At 41.1% G+C, this 20,754-nt stretch overlaps 3 protein-coding genes across 6 annotated transcripts in view; all 3 read left to right on the plus strand.

The window, feature by feature from the left end:
• Window positions 1–38: 38 nt before the first annotated feature.
• On the plus strand, window positions 39–3,890 carry LOC136449060 (biogenesis of lysosome-related organelles complex 1 subunit 2-like). The gene is made up of 5 exons (XM_066448855.1): window positions 39–165; window positions 969–1,157; window positions 1,930–2,049; window positions 2,480–2,584; window positions 3,147–3,890. The coding sequence occupies exons 1-5, from the start codon at window positions 63–65 to the stop codon at window positions 3,176–3,178; spliced, it is 549 nt and encodes a 182-aa protein (XP_066304952.1). The 5' UTR covers window positions 39–62; the 3' UTR covers window positions 3,179–3,890.
• A 2,590-nt stretch (window positions 3,891–6,480) lies between these two features.
• LOC136448704 (uncharacterized) lies at window positions 6,481–6,903 on the plus strand. Its single transcript, XM_066448343.1, has one exon. It carries the CDS (start codon window positions 6,481–6,483, stop codon window positions 6,901–6,903), a length of 423 nt encoding a protein of 140 aa, XP_066304440.1.
• An 8,552-nt stretch (window positions 6,904–15,455) lies between these two features.
• Window positions 15,456–20,754, plus strand: part of LOC136448924 (titin homolog) — a 43,183-nt gene continuing 37,884 nt past the window's right edge. For all 4 annotated transcript variants that reach the window (XR_010757952.1, XM_066448634.1, XM_066448635.1 and 1 more), the window contains exons 1-2: window positions 15,456–15,518; window positions 19,354–19,447. Coding sequence is in view for 3 of the 4 variants with exons in the window: in XM_066448634.1 (XP_066304731.1) it covers window positions 19,366–19,447 (82 nt within the window). In the remaining variant the exon portion in view is untranslated. The remainder of the gene's footprint in view (window positions 15,519–19,353; window positions 19,448–20,754) is intronic.

Genomic DNA, 20,754 nt, shown 5'->3' on the forward strand with positions numbered 1-20,754 from the left:
TTCTGGTAAAAGATAAATCAAGAAAAAACAGAAGTTGTCACCCCTTTATAGGTCACAAAGTGATGATGATGATCATGATGGCGGATGAGGAGAAAAATATTTCGGCTGCGACTGAAGAAGAGGTAAAAACAGCTCCAGATGCGACGGGCACCACAGATACGAACGGTAAGAACGGCAAGAATAGTTCATCTACTCACTTGTCAGTTAGTAATTGTCGTTTAGCTTGTTTCATGGAAGGAAAGACGAAAATGATGCCGCCCCTCCCCTTTCGACGACTCCCCCATTTCCAAAATTATTCCCAGTTCTTGGCTTGGTCGAAAGTGCGTCCTGTATTTGTGTTTTGTTTGTTTTCATTACACAACTAATACCACCAAATCACCAACCATGTCACCATCAGCCATCAGGATGACACTCAGGCTAGGCGGTAGATGGGCAAAAGACAAAACAAGCATTTTTGCAGACAGACAGTGTTTTTAACATTGCGAGATTGAGAGCGGTCGCCACAAAAACTGCGAACATAAAACCACCTCAAACTTAAATGCACAATACAGTATTGTGTAGCTTGATTAACTAGTGTCCTTAAAGGAAACCCAAGCAATATTAGGGCCCGAAAATAAGATTTTGAAAGTCAATTTATTTAGTCATTTTTATACATGATTAGTTCAAACAACACTCACAATGTAACACCATCCATCATGCAAACATACGACGTTGTTGTGATGTTAGAACTCACTGAAAATCATTGACGGCTCGCGAAACTACAGGAATCATCGTACGGCACGTTTTTGCACGGTTTTAAAGTGCTCAAAGTATGAAGTTATATTATTTACACACAAATGTGCTAGATAGTGTGAGTAAATGTCATTACCATAAAGATTTCAGCATTTTCCCCCCATATTTTGGGCCCTAATATTGCTTTGGTTGCCTTTTAAAAAAACAACTACTAAATATTCTCTAAAACCTGCCAGTGTTACCACAAGCACTGCCTGACCAGGAAGAGCACCAGCCCTCCATGGACACAGTCAGTACAGCCACCAACAGTTCAGTGGGAGCAGCCACCCTGGACAGCACGGCGGGCACCCAGCCTGAGGAACTCAGGGGGCTGTGCAGGGACATGTTTGAGAAGATGACTCTCTACCTGAATGGAGAGCTGTCAGGTACTGTATGCTGTCTTATTAGTAACACCAACTCTCAAAAATCCGCCTTGTAGTAGTAGTACCTTCAGACCGGTACATAGAAAAAAGACGGTGAATTTAGAAAACAGCATCAGACATTCTATAACACCGTTGGTTTTTAATGTGACCTGGTGGAATTATTAGAGTTAACATTGAATGTTTACATGTAGGTGAAAATGATAAAGGCGATTGATCCTTTAAAAAATCACATCAGATAATGAGTGACTATATCAGTATATGACAATGAGGTAAACAAAAGGATGAATGAAAATGATTTAGACACAAATTGAGGCAAGAAACGTGGTAATTAAAATGTTTTTAGAAATGTGATAAGCTTGGTTGGTATAATGTTTGATTTTTTTGTTTTTCAGGTAACAAGGTATATTACAGCTTATATTTCTTTTAGGTCTACTAGGCCAGTTACATCAACACTCATAATTTCACAGGATACCCTAAGACCAACCATTTACAAAAACAGTATCTTCTTAGGAATGTCTTGAACACCTGGATATCTTAAGTGTGCATACCTCAGGAATTACTGATGCTGCATTAGTAGTAGGTCTCTTTAGATTCACTTTTTTTCAATGTTGGGGCTACACTACATTATATGACTTAATTATACATTATAACAATGTATGCAAGATATTTTGTACTGATTCTATTATTACATATTATTCTTTGAAGATCTGTACTGGACAAGGCACCTCAGTAACCCCTTTGAAGACTTGTAGCCTTTTGTTTTCACCCTGTGCAGTTGTGTGTGACGACTACAAGTTACTGGAGAGTATGAACAAGGTGTCGGCTGCCAAGTATGCGGAGATGAGGGGCGTAGCAGCCGGAGTCAGCAAGGCCATGATAGACCTCAACGAGAAATGTGAGTCATACAATGTTGTTGTGTTACTGAATAAAAAGAATCTATGTACACTACACAACCAAGTGATTTATTCAACCGATGTTTCGGTGACCATCTGTCACCTTCCTCATGGCTATTCTGACTAATTCACATTGAACTGCAGCACAGGTGTCTCTGCTTATAGCTGCGGTCCCGAACGCAAAGTATTTACATATACACATGTATACATCGTAAAGGGAACGGTATCTACAATGCGGTCCCAAACGTACAGGAGTGTAGTATAAAAGCAGTGCCCTGTAACAGTGTTTATATGCTTTTGGGAATGCATGTATAAGCAGCGACACCAGTGCAATATCTGACCCCATATATGTAAGCTAAGAAATGATAATACAGGTGTAAGACCAGTGGATAACAAAGTTCTTTGTCAGTAAGACAGTTGGTAATGTTCCAGATGCCAGCCTGCAGCCGTACCTGGACCAGATTGATCAGATAGAGGACAGTGTGGCCAGTCTGGAGCAGGCAGCCTACAGACTGGACGCTTACTCCAAGAGATTAGGTTAGTACAATACTTCATCTTTATATTTTTTTGCTTATTGAGATTTACCACAGTAATGGAAAGGTTGACATAGCAGGTGACTATCACCTTTTCAAGATGTCAACCCAGAGACCTGACTAAAAGGTTTCATCCACTCACACTGGGACGGACCCCTACTCTTTTGATAAGTGTGGTGGGTTCTTTAATAAGCTTGAGGTGTGGCCTTCCTCCCTCCGAGAGGACATCCCTAACAAAGCTAGGTACTCATTTTCACTTGAATTGAGTCAGGAAAGTAGTGTAGGGGTTTTCCAAAGGGCAAAACACTGCAGCTTGCCAGCACAGAACCCAGTGTTTGAGGACAGCCACACCTCGAGCACATAAAATAATCCACCACACTTATACAAAAGAGTGGGGGTCCTTTCCGGTGTGAGTTGATGAAATAAATCTGTCCGGATATGCAGCTTGTACTCTTCAGTGCAAACCTGGTGTGTTATGCCATGAGGCGGTTTACCGGTTATGCAATACAAACAAAACAAAAAAAACCTTCAAGTTGGTAACATTTGTTCTTTGATTTATCTCTCAGAAGCCAAGTTCAAGCAGCTGGAGAAGAGATGAGAGCTTACTGACCACTCTGCTGGTCGGTCCTGGACATCATCATTGCAGTCAACTGAATGTTGTTTATTTGTGTGTTTATTAAATTTCACCACTAACATGTGATTGGGGTGAGAGAACAGGTGAAATATTTTTCTGACTCTCACCCCAGAAACACATACTGTGATTATTGTTTCTTTTACCGTAACTTTATGTTCACGTTTTTTACGGTCACCTCTGTATAGTGAACTTATCATCACAGTGAAAACCTATTGTTATTATTCATGATTCCTTCAAACATCCGTTCTGTAAATCACTTGCCGCCACTGTGAAGTTAAAGTTCAGTGAAAATGTCCATCTTCTTTACACTGTGAAATTTTGCTACTGTGAAGATAAAGTGAATTACAGTACATCATTGACTGTAAAACATGTACATCATTGACTGTAAAAAATGTACATACGGGTAATTGACTTTAAAATATGTACATCATTGACTTGATCATCATTAAACAACAACAACATCATAAGTGGTGTTTGTTTCATTCTTTTACCAGACGAGGCATGTATGGAGTTGTTGTATGGAGATAGATATGAATATTGTTAAGTAATAAAGTATGTATAAATTTGAATACATATATTGTGCTATGTAATGCAGTCTTGACGTACAGAATATATAGAATATGCTTTAGGATATGCAATTTCTATGATTGTTATTAAAAAATGTGGCAAAAGTGCAGATGTTGGCATAGTGTTGTTTTTCTGCATACATTTGACAGATTTTGCCAAAGAGGCTTGGTGGGCGTCACTCCACATACTGTCATGGTAGGAATACCGTGTTAAGTGCCTTTCCCAAGGGCACAACATCTGGGCATGGCAAGTATGGAACCCGGAACCTATTGGTTTTGAGCCCAATACTCTGCTAGGACAACAATGTTGAGTTGAAGTTTCTGTCAAGATCTCACCACTGAACTAACATCATAATCACAAATAACAGTAACAGTACATTTCAGATTTCCTATGGTTTATATGGTGATAACAATCCTAATGATGGCTTTGTTACGCCACGCCAGTGGCAATTCATATGATTGTTATTGTTGGTAAGCAAGACACTGTCCGATGTCATTCATTGACAATACGTTTGTAGTAAAACCATTTCTAACGCTACTACGGCTTTGGTGATCGGAACGCTGAAGGAGAGAGACTACTGGAATTTGCCTTGGCAAATGACCTGCTCGTAGGAAACACCTTGTTCATCAAGAGGGAGTCCCACCTGGTTACCTACACTTCTGGAAACCACAGGACCCAGATTGACTACATACTCTTCCGACGGAGTTTCAGAAAGGCTGTCACCAATGTAAAAGTCATCCCTGGTGAGGAGTGTGCTCGGCAGCACCAGCTGTTAGTGTGTGACTTTGTTGTACGCTCCCCTGCTGTTCGTAAGCGCAAGTTCACACCTCGGCTGCGGACCTGGAAGCTGCGGGACCCTGCTGTTGCTAGGAAGTTCCAGGAGACCTTTGTGTCTAAGGTTGGGACAGCCACTACCAGTGGTGTTGAGGCTCTGTGGTCAAGGTTGAAGACTCCACTCTTGGAAGCAGCCGTAAATGTGTGTGGTTACTCCAAGAACCATCAGTGGAAACCTGAGACCTGGTGGTGGGATGACCAAGTAGACGAAGCCGTGTCTGAGAAAAGGGCACGGTTCAAGGTTTACAACTCCCTCAAGAAGCAAGGCAAAACTGCTGAGGCTAAGGTCGCGAAAACTGCCTACATCGAAGCTAAACGCCATGCTAAGCACACTGTTTGGCAGGCCAAATCTGAAGCCGAGAAAGAGACATTTGCTGTCATTGACTCTCATGGCGAAGATGTTTACCGTATTGCCAAGCAGATGGAGCGTCGTAACCAGGATGTTGTAGGCGAGAGGTGTGTAAGGAACGATGCGGGCGAACTCTCCCTCAACGACGAGGACAAGATGAAGGCATGGGTAGAACACTACAACAGACTCCTGAATGTGGAATTCGACTGGCCAAAGGATGAACTCCCTGAGGCTGCTCCTGTTGTAGGACCTCCTCCACCAGTCACTACTGAGATGATCAGCAAAGCACTGGGCAAGATGAGGTTTGGTAAGGCGGTGGGTCCCTCTGGCATCAATGCTGAGATGCTGAAAGCTGCGGGCGAGGAGGGTATCGAGCTGACTAGGTTGCTGACTGAAGCGGTCTTCAGTAGCGGAACTGTGCCCAGTGAGTGGGAGAAGAGTTTCATCATCAACCTTTACAAGGGTAAAGGTGAAGCTTTGGACCGGGGCAACTACAGGGGCCTCAAGCTCACGGACCATGTCATGAAGCTACTGGAACGCGTGTTGGATTCAGCTATCCGCAAGATGGTGAACATTGATGATCTTCAGTTTGCCTTCGTGCCTGGCAAAGGCACCACCGATGCCATCTTCATTGTACGCCAGCTGCAAGAGAAGTTCATTGCTGCAAATAAACCTCTGTACTTTGCCTTTGTCGATCTGGAGAAGGCCTTCGACCGAGTTCCCAGAGGGGTGCTGTGGTGGGCACTGAGAAGCCTTGGTGTGGAGGAGCGGGCTGTGAAGGTGATCCAGGCCATGTACACGAATGCCAGGAGCCGTGTGCGCGTAAACGGACAGTACAGCGATGAGTTCGGTGTTGGAGTGGGGGTGCATCAGGGTTCAGTACTCAGTCCCCTGTTGTTCATCCTCGTTTTGGAAGCCCTGTCCCGTGAATTCCGCACTGGGGTCCCCTGGGAGCTCCTGTACGCTGACGACCTGGTAATCATCGCAGACTCTCTAGAAGAGTGCATCGCTAGACTGAAGGCATGGAAGTCGGGCATGGAGTGCAAGGGCCTGTGGGTCAACATGAAGAAGACTAAGATCCTGATATCAGGCCAGGGCCTGAACAAGCTGAAGGACACTGGTTCTTTCCCATGTGCTGTGTGCCGCTCCGGGGTTGGAGTTAATTCCATCCAGTGCACTGAATGTGACTTCTGGGTACATAAGAAATGCTGCGGCATCAGAGGTAGCCTGCAAGCCGAGCAGAACTACATCTGCCCGAGGTGCCGAGGTGAAGCAAGGCCACTGGACGGTCGCCCAACATCACAAGTCACAGTGGGTGAGGTGGTGCTGGATGTGGAAGCCAGCTTCTGTTACCTCGGGGACATGCTCTGTGCCGGGTGGTGGATGTGAACTTGCTATCACTACCAGATGCAGCGTGGGCTGGGGAAGATTCAAGAAGCTCCTGCCCATCCTTACTTCCAGGCACCTACCCTTCAAAACCCGTGGCAAGGTGTTTGACTCCTGTGTACGAGCAGCCATGCTCCATGGGAGTGAATCGTGGGCCCCTACTGCCTCGGATCTGCAGCGCTTGCGTCGCAACGACCGAGCTATGATTAGATGGATCTGTGGTGCCAAACCTCAGGATGAAACACCCTCAGAAACTCTACACGCCAAACTTGGTCTTGTGGACATTGCATCTGTGCTGCGGTCTCGCCGACTCCGGTGGTATGGACATGTGGAACGTGCCAGTGGCTGCATCAACGCCATCACCAAAATGCAGTTGCCAGGCAGCAGAGGTCGAGGTAGACCTAGGAAATCGTGGATGGAGTGTGTCAGGAAGGACATGAAGGTGTGCGGCCTGACCAGCGTTAACCCCCTGGACAGAGCTGCATGGAAGAGGGGTGTGACGACTAGCCGGCTGCTGCCCACCCCTGTGTCAGGGACCCCGGCAGCAGTTTAATCAAAATACCGGATACTACTACTACAAGTAGTATATTTAGAGAAATAACATTCAAATGTAGCGAAAAGACTTCTGCCATGTACCGAAACAACCTGTACCATGAAGCGAAACAACTTCTGACATGTAGCGAAACGACTGTACTGTAGAGAACTGACAATGTAGCGAAACAACCGGTTACACGGCAAATTCATGTTTAATTTCTACATGCAACCAAGACCCATTTTGAAGTACGTGTTTTGTTACCTTGCTAAAGTCACTGATTGAAGAATATTCTATTTAATTGTAATCACACGTGACGGATGAATCTCTTCAACGGGACCCATTAGTCTTATGAGGTTCATATCTGCACTTTTCAGCCCAACTAATGTGTCTCAAAGAGCATCACATTAAGTCTCAAGCCGTTTGATAACCGCGCATACAAACGCCGGAAGGCCGCCATTTAGGCCTCATCTGCCATCGCTTTGCAATTTGCGTAAACCATGTGTAAAAAGATTCTTTTTTCATCGATGCTATTCGTTGAGCACTCTGTCAAATCGCTTGGCCGCAGCGAGGTCGCCAGTGAAATACCCCTCCCCGCTTAAGGCTGTTTGTACCGCGTTTGTAGTCTAATACACCGCCCATGAAAGGTTTTATTCTTATTATAACAGAACCTGTACTGCCCGGCGTTTGGTATCACGATTCGTCGGTTGACACCCGCAGCCATATTCTGAGGTAGTAACAAGGTTTTGTGACGGTTGTTATTTAATGTGCTAACGCGAAGGCGTGTAAGAAGGACTGACACGGGGAAAAACGAGGACAAACCGCACATCTCGGTAAGTGCTGAACGACATGATGAAATTTAAGTATGTCAAAACGTGATGCCATTTTGTATAATATCAGGTTCTTTTTCTTATGTTAGGAGTTGAAATTTGACACAAAGATTCATATCTTCTTGAGACTGAAACGTCTCATTTTTGTTGTTCAGATTTGTATGAGCGAGTTGATTTTAAGATGGCCGTCTCATTGGAAGTACGTAAGAAGCAAATATCAGTTCTGTCTACAATTACTGTAGGAAACGAAAATTGCATCTGTTTGATAATACATATATCTATATGTTATATGCCTATTTCTCTGTCTGAAGTTCTAACAATTCCTCTTCTACAAGGATGGAGTGGCTGGTGTCATATTAAAGCCAGTTAAATTCCCATTAAGTAATCAAGAGTAACGAAACGTTCACCGGTGTTTAAAGAAGTGTGCCAGGTTGCGTTTCTCTAGATCGCAGTTGATGGGAAATTAGTCTCCAAACCCTTTTGATGCACAAAACGTGTATTTGGGACCCAGCCTCGGAATTAAAGTGCACTCCATGATGAAAGAAAAACAGTTTGGACTTCAGAAATAGGCATTTGGCATAAATAGATATGCAATTCGTTAGTTAATTGCGCAGTTTCAGCCTCTTAACTGTATCTGTATCTATATAGCCGGTATAACCGCCATTCGGCGTAACACACCAGCTTCGTGTAAATCTAATTGAGCCAGCCACCCCAATGGCGGCCATCTTAAAAGTCAACTGCGAGGTTTGAATACTCTGTAATAAGATCATTTTTCTTATCCTAATATTCTTTGAATTCGTCGAACTAACGTTGTAGAATCTGATTTTGTCATTTTTCTACACCATAAGTTGAATCTAACTTATTGCACTGCACATTGTGCACGGCAGTATTCTTGGTAAACTGTCAGTCAGGAGCAGACCGAGGTCTGGAAGTTCTCCAGTCCGGCATTAAGTTTTAGAAATCCATGAACCAAACAAAATCAAACTAGAGTGGTCTCGGGTTCTTATTTATCTGATTTGCGTCCTATTCTATTTTTTCACTGGGTTCCTCGCCACGGATAATCATATTTATATTTGGCCACCTAAAAGACATCCAAATCAAAAGGCCACGAATAGCCAGTACAACCTATCATGTGCGAGGGGTGTTCACTACAAAATTTCCCTGCCCCACTTTAAGTCGTTGTACTTTGTAAGACGATGAAATTACACATTTAATGTTCATGCTATGTTCATTTTTTTTAGCTATTCGCAGTTTCTTTTTTCACATCTGTTCGGATAGAGTGAAGCGTGGTATAGGGACCAATTAAATCTAATGTAGTCAACAGATCCTGTATACACTATGTATCTATGTATCCCATCGACTAAGAGAATCGAAACTTGGCACACTTCGTAGTCTTTAAACATACAATAACTGTTTCAAGTTGCAATCATAGGAGAGCGCTGTAATATTGTGTAACAGTAGTATAAGAAATCCCTCTTTTAACAGTTAGGGCCATTGGGGTCAATTCACTCCTTAAAATGTAGGCTAGATGTACTTCCTTATTGCTATTACCCTGGCTAAAATTCTTTCCAGTCATGGAACATGATAAATGCGTTAGGCTACACATGATCTATATGACACATAATTTTCAAATTTGAAAGAAATAAGTTCAAATTATACAACAAAAGTATGTATATGAATTATTTTGTCATCAATCAAAATATTAAAGACAAAGCGGATAACCAAAACAAGAAACAAACAAACAAACAAAACATGAAAACAGAGTCCTGAAGATAACAAAGCCCATGGCCCAGGCTTTTTTTATCTTATTTTTATCATTCAACAAACAATAAACCTACAGGGCTGCTTATCCATTTGTCCTCATACTGCATTTTTACTATAGCATGTCAGAGAACTAAAAACAAATCAATTGCTCTTGACTTCTCTGCCATTCATGCAACATATTCAGTACATTGGGATTGCTGAGTGGGTCTGTACGTATTCTGGTTGAATAGATATCTATGAACATGTACTGCATATGTTTCACCGTATATGTCACTTACATGTTAGTTAGGACCTGTATCTAGCCCCTCGGGGCACGAATGTACAATACTTGTTGTATCTGGCCTTTCTATAACCTGTAGCCTTCTTTACATTCTCAAAGAAAATAGAAGTTACATGATTTAGCAGGTTTCATGTTTACCACTAACTAGATCCTATTGTGACTGCTGAACATGTATCAAAAGCATACAGCTGTTATCATATGATAATGAATGTCTACTGCAAATGTTATGCTTTAAGGCTAAGGGTGTGTTACGCCGAATGGCGGTTATACCGGCTATATAGATACAGATAGAGAGGGCAATAAACGTTCTTTCCCGATTTTCAATCTCTCTGCAGCAACCCTTCTGATGTGTGACGTCATACGGCAGGTGTTACGAGCGTCATCACCAGGGATGATGGGAGGTCCTTGAGAACCAACTGTTGCCATGGTAACTGCCGGAGAGTACATTCTTGTCGTCGTCATCGCAAGTACGTTTTACATTGATCTTCTTCATCTATAACGTTACTTTCTTTGTTTGTTTGTTCGTTCGTTCGTTCGTTGAAAAAAAAATTAGGATAATGCAACAAGCGGACAAAAGGAAAGAAATGTGTACAGAATTGGTCGATTGATAAAATCCCTTTGGGTGTTAAGTAATGCTTCAAATGGTTTCTGATGATTAGATTGTAGTCTGTTTACTAAACGTAATATTGTTAGCTTTTATAACTGTGCCTTTTCATGCTACAATACTTTCACACACTCACTCATCTTCGAATTCGATCGCCATTCCTTTGTTCTCAGTAAAACCTTGCGTCTACAGATCACTTAATTAGAACTTGTATCGTAATTAGATTCAGTCTACAGTGCGTGCTTCAAGACGAACATGGACTAACTTTGATATTTTCTGTCACAAAACCGTTTATTCTCACTGACTTTGAAAATTATACATCGTAAATTACAGTCATCATCGTGGTGTCTGTCATCGGCTGTCTTCTCACCATTGTGGCCATCTGGACACGCCCAGCCTTGAAGAAACCCGTCAACATTCCACTGGCTAGTCTTAGCTGTGCTGACTTCATCTTCGCCATCTTCTATTCATCCTTTTGGATCGAGCATATCCTGTACCCCCAATGGGAGCCTCCGGCAGCACTTTGTTGGGTTTCGGGGTACGGCGCTCCCGTGCTCCTGGGGGTATCAGTAAGTCACATGTTATGCATCGCTCTTCAGCGTTACTTCAAGATCTGTACCAACAGTACACGTCTGAAGTCCACTCGTGTCATCGTTATCATGCTCTTATTCACATGGTTAGTTCCCATCGTTACTTTCTTGCCTCTTTTCGTCGGTGAAGAAGTAAAGGTAGACCCGAAGCTGAAACGGTGCACAATGGTGACGTCTGACAAACTCTGGGCAAAGATCCCACCGTCAATCTTAAACTTCTTAACCCCATACGTTTCGACCATCATCGTTTACATTCTCCTCCGAAAACATGTGAAGAAGAGTGCGAAACGAGTTCGAGCTAACACAGGGGGCCCCAGGTCAAACCGTTTGGCAGTAAAATACTCAAGTGGGAAGGGGGATGATGCCGGCCCGTCCACAAGCAGGGCGACCGTCGGGGTCAGGGTAGTGTTAGAGGGGGAGAACAATTCCACATCAAGTGATGAGGAACAAAAATGCAATGACTTCATTGAGCAAGGTGAACCAAAAGACATCCTGGTTACGACAGCATCAGACACAAGTAAACAACACCGCCATGTTGGTCAGGGACAAAATTATGGTGACGATCAAAACGGTGATGACAATATTGAACCAGATGAACCCAAAAGCATGATCCTAACTGTCACAACAGCGTCAAATCAAGCCGATTCAAATAAACAACAGCATACTGTCCCGGGCAACAGTTCACAATATAATAACAATAATCATTCTGACAGACAGATCACCAAAATGATGATGACGATCTTTGCTATCTTTACCGTCTGCTATATGCCCATGGTCCTGATGGTGAATTTATCCAGCAAAGTCCCAACAGAAGCCTTCATTGTCGGGCAGCTTCTGGTCACACTAAACGGCGCCCTGAACCCGATAGTGTACGGCGTCATGAACAAAAATATCCGCCAGGGATACAAGCATATCTGGGACAGCATGCTCAACTACATAACTTGAGTTTCTTTGACTTGTTTCAATGAAAATAATGTTTGGTATATCCTACTTTTTTGGAACAATGTCACAGAATGAATTTGGGCATAGACCAGAGACATGTGTACTGGTCAAAAAGGGGAAGACGCATAGAGTTTCAATTTCTATCAATTATCTGTTAAGAAAAATATCTAAATCAAACAAAGAACCTGCATGAGAAATTTCTTTTGATGTTGAGTCTGTGTAAAGCTCGCAATCTTTCGAAACGATGTGTAGGAGAGTGGACAATGATTTTTGGTATATGCTATATACGAATTTGTTTTGCTTTTGTACGTATTGTTGTTTTGTTTGTATGTATGTATGTATGTATGTATGTATGTATGTATGTATGTATGTATGTATGTATGTACCCAGGGAAGAATCTAGCCACAAACGCGGCAAAAACGTTGTATTTAATATTATTAAATAGATTCAAGAAATAAAACACGTTATATCATTTATTTACCACTCACTTCTGTATTTAAAATGCTTCCTGTTCCGGTCTACAGTGAATGTTACAACGTTCCTTATATTTCGCTATCTACAGGTATTTCATTTCATAATGTTACATGTGTTGTTTTAGTTCGTTCCATTTCGTTCCATCTCGTTCCATTTCGTTCCATTTTGCACTTTCTGGGGACCGGTCCTATTTGGGGCACTTTTTCTAAGGTGATGTTAGTTTTATCAAGTACAGTAATTGCATTGGCTTCCTTGTCTTTAAGTGCATGCAATTGAGAGGCAAAATGGAACGAAACACACAGCACTTACTGAACTTTGTTGCACTTACGCACAAACGTTAGGCGGTCCATTAAAAAAAACTGAGCTGTATAAGACTAGTACTTCAACGGAAAATACTCGAGAAGCCATTAAAGCAACGATTACCACGACAACACAATTGTTCACTACCGTAAACGTGACTGACGCTAATGCGTCAAATGAGCCATTCATTAGAAATGAAGCTTTGAAAAATCTAAAAATGTCTCTAAAGTTGATGTTGTTCTGTTACCATGTCGAATGGTGCGTTCTAGCACTCTTCCGAGTTCAGGCTTTTAGGCTTCCTGAGCGATCATTACCATATGGCTTCATGAATACAACCGCGTCAATCATTACCAAACTGTCATGACGGGAAGCTGGCGGGTTAAACCGCACAAATTCATATGTTCGTTCTCGGATTTAAAAAGGAAGTGAATATAGTCAAATCTAAATTTTCGGTCTTTCTTTTGTCTCGTCCCTTTGCAACATTTTGACTTTCAAAGAAGTGATTGTAGGATTATTGTGCTAAAGCTGGATATATTCTCCAGTGCTAATATGTGTACTTCTTAGACATGATTTTTGTCACGTTTCAAGTGTTTACTTCCGGCGCACATTAGTGACATTACGCTGAGTTAGTCCAGTACTCTAGACCAAATCAGAGCTGAGTTGTAGGCAAATCTCAGGTTTTCAACACGTTCTTACGACACAACGACGTCACACTTGTGCTCTGTGAACATCACTAGGCAATGTGATAAGATTTTATGAAAAAAATGACTAAACACAGATTTGCCTCTTTTAAATGTCAGTATAGGGAAAGGGACCGGGTATATTTTGGTATAATCGGTGTTGTCTTTTGTGTAAATATTGCATTGACGAACAAGACATAAATTTCCATGGGCTTAGTCCTTTAGGCCCTCAATCAAAAATAGATTAGATATTGAAGTCAACCAGGACATAATTTGTATGATAAACTAAGTCAACAGAATATTGAAAGACCGATACTATCATAAAACGTACCGATTTTGTCGTAAACGTACTATACTCTTAATAGATAATTAATTTGGTTGGTATACTATGATCTGTGTGTTCAGCCATTTGTTAATTGTTCAACGTTGAAGACCACTTAGAGTTCATAATGTGTGACGCCGGCTTTATGAACACTTTGATGTACGCACAGTTTGTAAAATTTGCCACCGGTGTTAAATGCCTGAGAATAGTTCAGTTCGCCGTGATTTTCTTGTTTTTTGAAATAGCCTGTTTGTCATGCACAATCAACATGAATGTATGAAAAGATTTGTAGTAGTATTGAAACGTTACATTCTGACGGTGTCAAACGATTGCAGTGCAGTGCAAAACTCACCGATGAACCGTGCATGAGCGACACATACTGGATTTGATCGATACTGCAATATGGCTGTTTGCCAAACGTTAAACATTTGATTAGAAATGTGGTGGTTAGAGATGTTGTTTAAGTTAAGAGATGTTGTTTTCTTCAATACGGCGTCTGCTAGTATACATAATTTCGTTGTTACTTTATAGGGAAGACTTGCACACAATAAAGAAACATTTGCACAGAAAGTTAGTTTGTTTGTTTGTTTGTTGTGTCTTTGTTTACACTCGATTGCTAGTCGGATCTGCTCAAATATGCAGGGTAGATAGTCTCTGGGTATGTTTTCATGATCTGAATTTGCATGAAAGGGGTTCGTCAGTCAGTGACTCTTTTTAGATGAAATACTGTTTTTTGATGAATACATAATCCACCAAATTTTCTAAAATATCATCACAGATTAACAAAACATGAACCGTTCACCCTACAACTGGCTGGATACAAATTAGGGGAGAAAATACACAAAAACCATTTAATTTCGGGTCGTATTACTGACAAGAAAGTAATAAACCATTGGTTGAGAAATTTCTAGGAGTAGAAAATAAAGCTGAAATAGTGTTATTAACTTCAAATCAAGAAGATACACTGTTATATACCCCCGCAACAAGCTATTTTGTAAGGGGTGTTGACGCCAGGAGTGATGGAAAGGACTACTTTCTCTCGCGGAAGGAAAAGAAAACTGCATAGAACTCTCGGCATGGCGTGCCGGCCGGCTGACATGATGAACCGTTCACCCCCCCCCCACCCCACCCCAAGTGGAGAATGGGGAAAGTATCGGTTCCAATAGGATTATTGCTGAAAAGTGCCCTTGTAGAAAACGATCATTATATTGTTTTTAGATATATCAATTAGTTTATTCCATTGCATTATGTTACATGTGTACGAATAAAAAAACCCCGAAAGAAACCAACAAGAAAATAAACTCTGAGAAATACCACATCAATCGGAAATTCTTGATTTTTTATTTTGCTTTCATTCTGAAATCGTTACTTATTCTATAGGCATCAGGGATGGTGACAAATTCTCCTTGAAATCAAAAAAATATTGTGTCTCTTCAAAATGTTGAATCCAAACTTTTTTCTTGCATGACAGTTCATCTGAGTTGCAATATAATGAGAAATAAACTGTATAAAGTTGTTTTTCTTACCTTTAGAAATCTCTGTAACACATCAGAGCGACATCCACAGCAGTCTTCTTTCATGGACATGTTTTTAAACTTTACAATGTGGTGTTTTCTGATTTTACATAAGCTTTCTGTTAGCCGCCGGGCTTTCTGACAACCTACGAAGCCTGAAATGGAGGCTATCACAAGTGGTCCAACGGGACCGTGAATCTGATTGGACCGAAGTTCTCCTCACTTTCTGATTGGCCCGTCCTTGCATAAAATTATCGTTTTCGCCAAAGATATGCTAATGAGGCGAGCGTGCACGGGTGCTGTTGTTAGACGAGGAGGCAACAAGAGAGATCAGGCGTAAGTTAAAACGTATTTTCCACCTCACAGCTTTGTTTTTGTACCACCAACTTGCTCCTTTGTGTAGAGGATGTGTGCGGGATTGTATGGGACGCTGTTTTGCGCGGTTGACTGTCGTTTACGATGACAATCCGTGCATTTCTGATGGTGTTTGTTTGTGTGGTGGTCGACACCGTGGGAACACATGCCGACATCTTGGACAAGTTGACACAAGACTGTTGTAGATTTTGAGTTGGTACGTGGGCGAACCATCCGCACTGTCCTACCTTTGTTTCTGGATTATGAAATACTCCACAGTCCTTGATTTGTGATTGCTGCTAATCTAGCTTTGATACGGCAGTATATTACCGACTTTTAGAATAACCAAAACGTAGGCGTGAGAAGAAGACCATGACAACTGGAAAACCGAAAATGGCTACAATGTGGCACCTCAGAAAAAACATGTCGCAAAATTATAAAAGAGATTTATTAGTAGCGGGGAAAATTGTTTACAATTTCTAATTGTCAAAAGATGAAGTTTTTAGATAATTGCAACGGGTTCATCCATTATCTCTTCGGTTATATCGCTCATGAAAGGATGTAAGTTGAGGAATGTACCTTTAGTATATTGTTATTTAAATCAGATTTGTCCCCATTGATAGATTTGAAGAAGATTGTGTTATTGTGTGTGGGCATTATTGCAATTATTATTTTTTTGAACCTTTGTTTATTCATGACAAACTCAAATCGGCCTGCAGGCCGCTTTTTATTGAGGTCATGAGGGAAGAGGTAAGGGTCAGGCAAAATATATAACAAAGATACAATTTACGTTATTTAAATCAGTGGTTGATGGATCTTTTGTTTTGTCTGTAGTTGTTGTTACAACAAAATTGTATCTGATGAGGATTTTTTGTACAACCCAATCCAAGAGGAAAGAAGTCAATTTTGCAAAGGTTCATATAATATCAGCTTGTTAGACTCAAAGATCATGTGCTTTGCTGTTGTTGGGTGTTTATAAGAATTACAGATTAATAGAAAATGTTATAAAAGCATATCTGTGTTCATCTGTCGATGTTTGTGTAGCAAGAATGTCTGTTTCTTATTTTTTCTTTCGCCCATCCTATTACTGCAAATACATTCAAGTTTGCGTGGTTTTAATTTTGTGATAGAGTCTGAGACAATACATGTAGTAAACAATGGGTATGAGGGCATAAAGAATACGTGGTGGTTTTAAGTTCACTGCCCTGGACCTGAATTTTCTGTTCAGGTACCCACCCCAAGTTTGAACTGTTGTTTTGCCCCATAATGCGAAATAAAATGGACGTGAACATATACTTACAGTATATAAAGAAGAATGTTATTTAAACGTAAGACAAATCCATCTCAATACCTGGATTTGGGCTAGGAGATAACTTGTTCTGAGTGACATCCACCACTGTTTTTCAGCACACTAGAATGAACTGACAGAACATATATATATATATATATATATATATATATATATATATATATATATATATAATGTGTAACTGGAAAAACTGGTTGAGAGGTTGTATGGATGTCACACCAAAGGCCCAGAAGTAATGTCTGTATCTTATCTAATTGTACAGATTGATATGTACTGCAAGACTTTTCTAACCTGGGTATGTTAGTTTCATTTCTACACTCAATCACAAATTTTCTTCCAAATATTTCCACGAAGAGCCGCACCCTTACATAGAGTTGTATATAAATTGGCCTACATAGGTAGATATATGAACAGGTCAGGATAATATCATATTGAATATCTCTGTCTTGGTATGTGGCATTTTACCGGAGAGGTATAGTGACACCTTATTTTTGTCAATTTCCCCATAGGAATGCATGCATTATTGGCACAAACTGTAAAGCTGGCGTCTCCCCTTTTGTCACAAAGTTCAAATCTGATCCCCAACCCCCAAAGTTATGTGTAACAAATTGTTTGACGTGATATTACCAGCCACTCCTGCAGACCACAATAGGGCATGTGCCAGAAAAGGTGTATATTATTATACCACAAAAGGGTGCGTACCTGAAGAGATGTTGGTTGGTATAAGATCAATCTTCTGACAATGAAAACAGCTACAGTCAAACCTGCCTAGGCGACCACCTTTTCAACGCAACCACCTGGCCATGGCGACCGCTTTTTCTCGGTCCCGAAAATTGTCCCCATAGGCACAAGCATTAAGCTGCCTGCCCAAGGCGACCACCCGTCCAACGCGACCGCGACCGCCACGAATTGGGACCGCACAGAGCACAATCCCTGCCCATGGCGGCCGCCTAATTTTCAAGCGTGTGGTGACATCGGATCATTTTCCTGTCGGATTTCACGGAAATGTTTTCAAGACTTTGAAGGTCAAAATAAGGACAAGAATATATGGAATAGCAATGTTATAGCATCGATTCCTCCATGAAGTGTTTTGATAAAACGTTCCCCCTATAAACATTGTAAAGGAACAGTCCTACCTGACCGAAAATTCTACTCTACTCTACTCTAAAGACAAATGTTTGTGAGGTTGTTGTGCATCTTATAGTTAACCGCAAACTCAGTTCGGTTTAAACTCAATTTTCAAAACGAATACGTAGTCAATGGTGTCAAAAAGTCAGATTTCACAGAAATAACTATCTATTTCTTGTATTTTCAACAAAAATATGTCTGTGCCTTACTAAATTCTGCCGAAAAATGACTTCGCGGCGGGCAAAACATCGGGCGAGAAATGTTGTTCCTTGGTCCCGACGACATCTTGGATTTGGCGCGGCACGGATTTGGCGTACCGCTGACCTTTCTATAACACGATACTTTTGTGTATGAACATTTACAAATGCTCTAGTTATTGATGAAAATTAATATTCTTATTTTCTTTTTATTGTCATGAATCTCACAAACCTTTATTGGACGCTGTGCGTTCTGCTGCACTGACTCATACCTTTCGATGCGGTCGCACAGAGCTTGGCGGTGTGGCTCGGCGCCGGACGAAATCACACCGTTCCGTTTTCATCTTTAGTTGTCAGATCGAAAACTTTTTGACCCCTTTATCCAGCGGTCGGCGTCCCAAAAAAGGCTGGGGCCAGCAGGTGTTTTATAGGGATTTGTCTTAGGCCTTAAAACTTCGATGATGTGCGCGTGTGTGTGTACACTGCGAGATCATCGAGGCAACCATTGTTTTGTAGTCAAAATTATGACGAAAATTTGTACACGATGTAGCGGTATACAAATATTACAACGATAACGGAAAATGTGATTTTTGTAGGATCTTTCTGTCAATGAGAATTGAACCTGGTGAGGGTCATGCTGTCTAAATTTACATAATTGTCCATCCATTTACGTACTGTATTTGAAAACCTCGACCTGGAAACATGTGAGTGGAATCCTCTTCATGGCGACCACCTGTCCATCGCGACCGTTTTTGCTCGGTCCGCCGGGTGGTCGCCTTGGGCAGGTTTGACTGTACAAACATTGCAAGATCTAAGCGTATGATGAAGTTTAGAGTTGACCTTTGACCTCCCTTTGCAACCAGACCAGAATATGGATTATGAGTATGAACTATGGCTGTGAAGTTTTGTGTTTGTATTTTGTATGAATTGTTTAATCAGTGAGTGTTGCATGTCACGTATGTGTTGATATTTCATGTTATGTATGTTTTCCAGGCCCCCACTATAATATATAGTATATAGCAGTGTCTTTAACACTGAGATGGGCTAGATAAATAAAACAAATAGATAAGCTGCATTGCTCTACTTCTAGCCAGAACCGTAGAAACAAAAGCATGAAACTGCTATATTTCTATGTACTTCAGTTTTGGATGACTGTTTTAGTCTTTTACCTTGTCTCTGTCAGGCTTGTTGGACGATGGCGGCATCTAGCCATGGAGGCAGGCGTTGTGCCCTTCCCGTGAAGAAGAGACAAGCAGCAAGAAAAGTGAAAATGAAAGGTATCTGAAATGACATATTTATTTATTTAATATGTACCTGTCTAGTGTCTACCATCATGTGTGTTGCAGGAAACTCGAAGGAAAGATTGTCATATGATCTTAATTTTACCTTTTAGGAGGGATACACATCAGAAATGGTCGTCTATAGCTTTACAATCAAAACTGCCCAAGAAGACCACCCAAGACCGATAATATTTGGTGCATGTGAACAGATGGTCACTGAAGTAAAGACAGGATGCTTGTGTCAATGGGAAAAATTGTCTGAGGAACCTGAACCACATTGGCCAGTTGGTCCTTATGTAGAGGTGGTCACTTGTGCAGGTTTGACTGTAGTTTCTAACTCATCTGTCTAAAACCCTAATGTCAGTGGAAAATTGTTTCTGCAATATCAGTATCACAGTCTCCAGTGTCCATCCTTTGTTTCTGTGAAATTTTTCCGCTCAAGATGGATACAAATTTCAACCTTTCTGTCCCCATCAGTGATAGATGAAAATTGAAACTTCGTGACATTTTCATGATTAAGGTGCAACAAAACTTGTAAAATTAAGATGAAGCCATTTTGAATTTTGCCTCTGATTGATCTGAAAATGTAGGAAATACCTATTGCTTCAGTGGGTTAAAAGGTTCAAAGCTTTTCTCTGTTGAACTGAGCTTGAGAGAGTCCTGGTTTTAATATACTCATAGGAATGCCTGTTATACTGGTTTACATTTAACTTGCCAATCAACTGTCAAACAGAAATGTGGTTGCAATTTGTTGCTGTGTTTTTACTTTTTCATTCTGTATTATTAATATAGCAGGCTGGCACCACAGAAATGGAAATGAATGAGGGTAGTTCATTGTAAAAAATTCATTGGACAATTGTTATCAGTGTTATCAAATGTCACTTCCTTATTATGGTGACTAGACAAAATCATGTGCCAGGAAGTGGAGTGATGATGAGACTCCAAGTTCACTTGTAGGGATTGTCTGCTGGAAAACTGTAAATGCAGAAATGTTCGTGTTGGTTTTATGTTTGTGGGTTTTGCGGCAACCATTTCACCTCAAACTCAAGGTCACCACAAACATTTTTGTCCAATATTATAGCAGTATGTGACTATAGCGCTGCCGTGAACTTAAAACCGCTGCGAACACTCCATTTTCGCCTTAGTGTGGAATAAAAACATAAATGCATTTTTTTTTACTGTGCTTCCATCCCCAGCACAGTACAGCTTTCCTCATGCATGTGGTACCCATATCAGGCGATAAATGAGCAATTACTAAGTGGACTTTTCAGCTGTCTCTTCCATCCCTGAGTCAACAAAAAGGT

This window comes from Branchiostoma lanceolatum, chromosome 14, assembly GCF_035083965.1.
Source record: "Branchiostoma lanceolatum isolate klBraLanc5 chromosome 14, klBraLanc5.hap2, whole genome shotgun sequence".
Classification (NCBI taxonomy): Eukaryota; Metazoa; Chordata; class Leptocardii; order Amphioxiformes; family Branchiostomatidae; genus Branchiostoma; species Branchiostoma lanceolatum.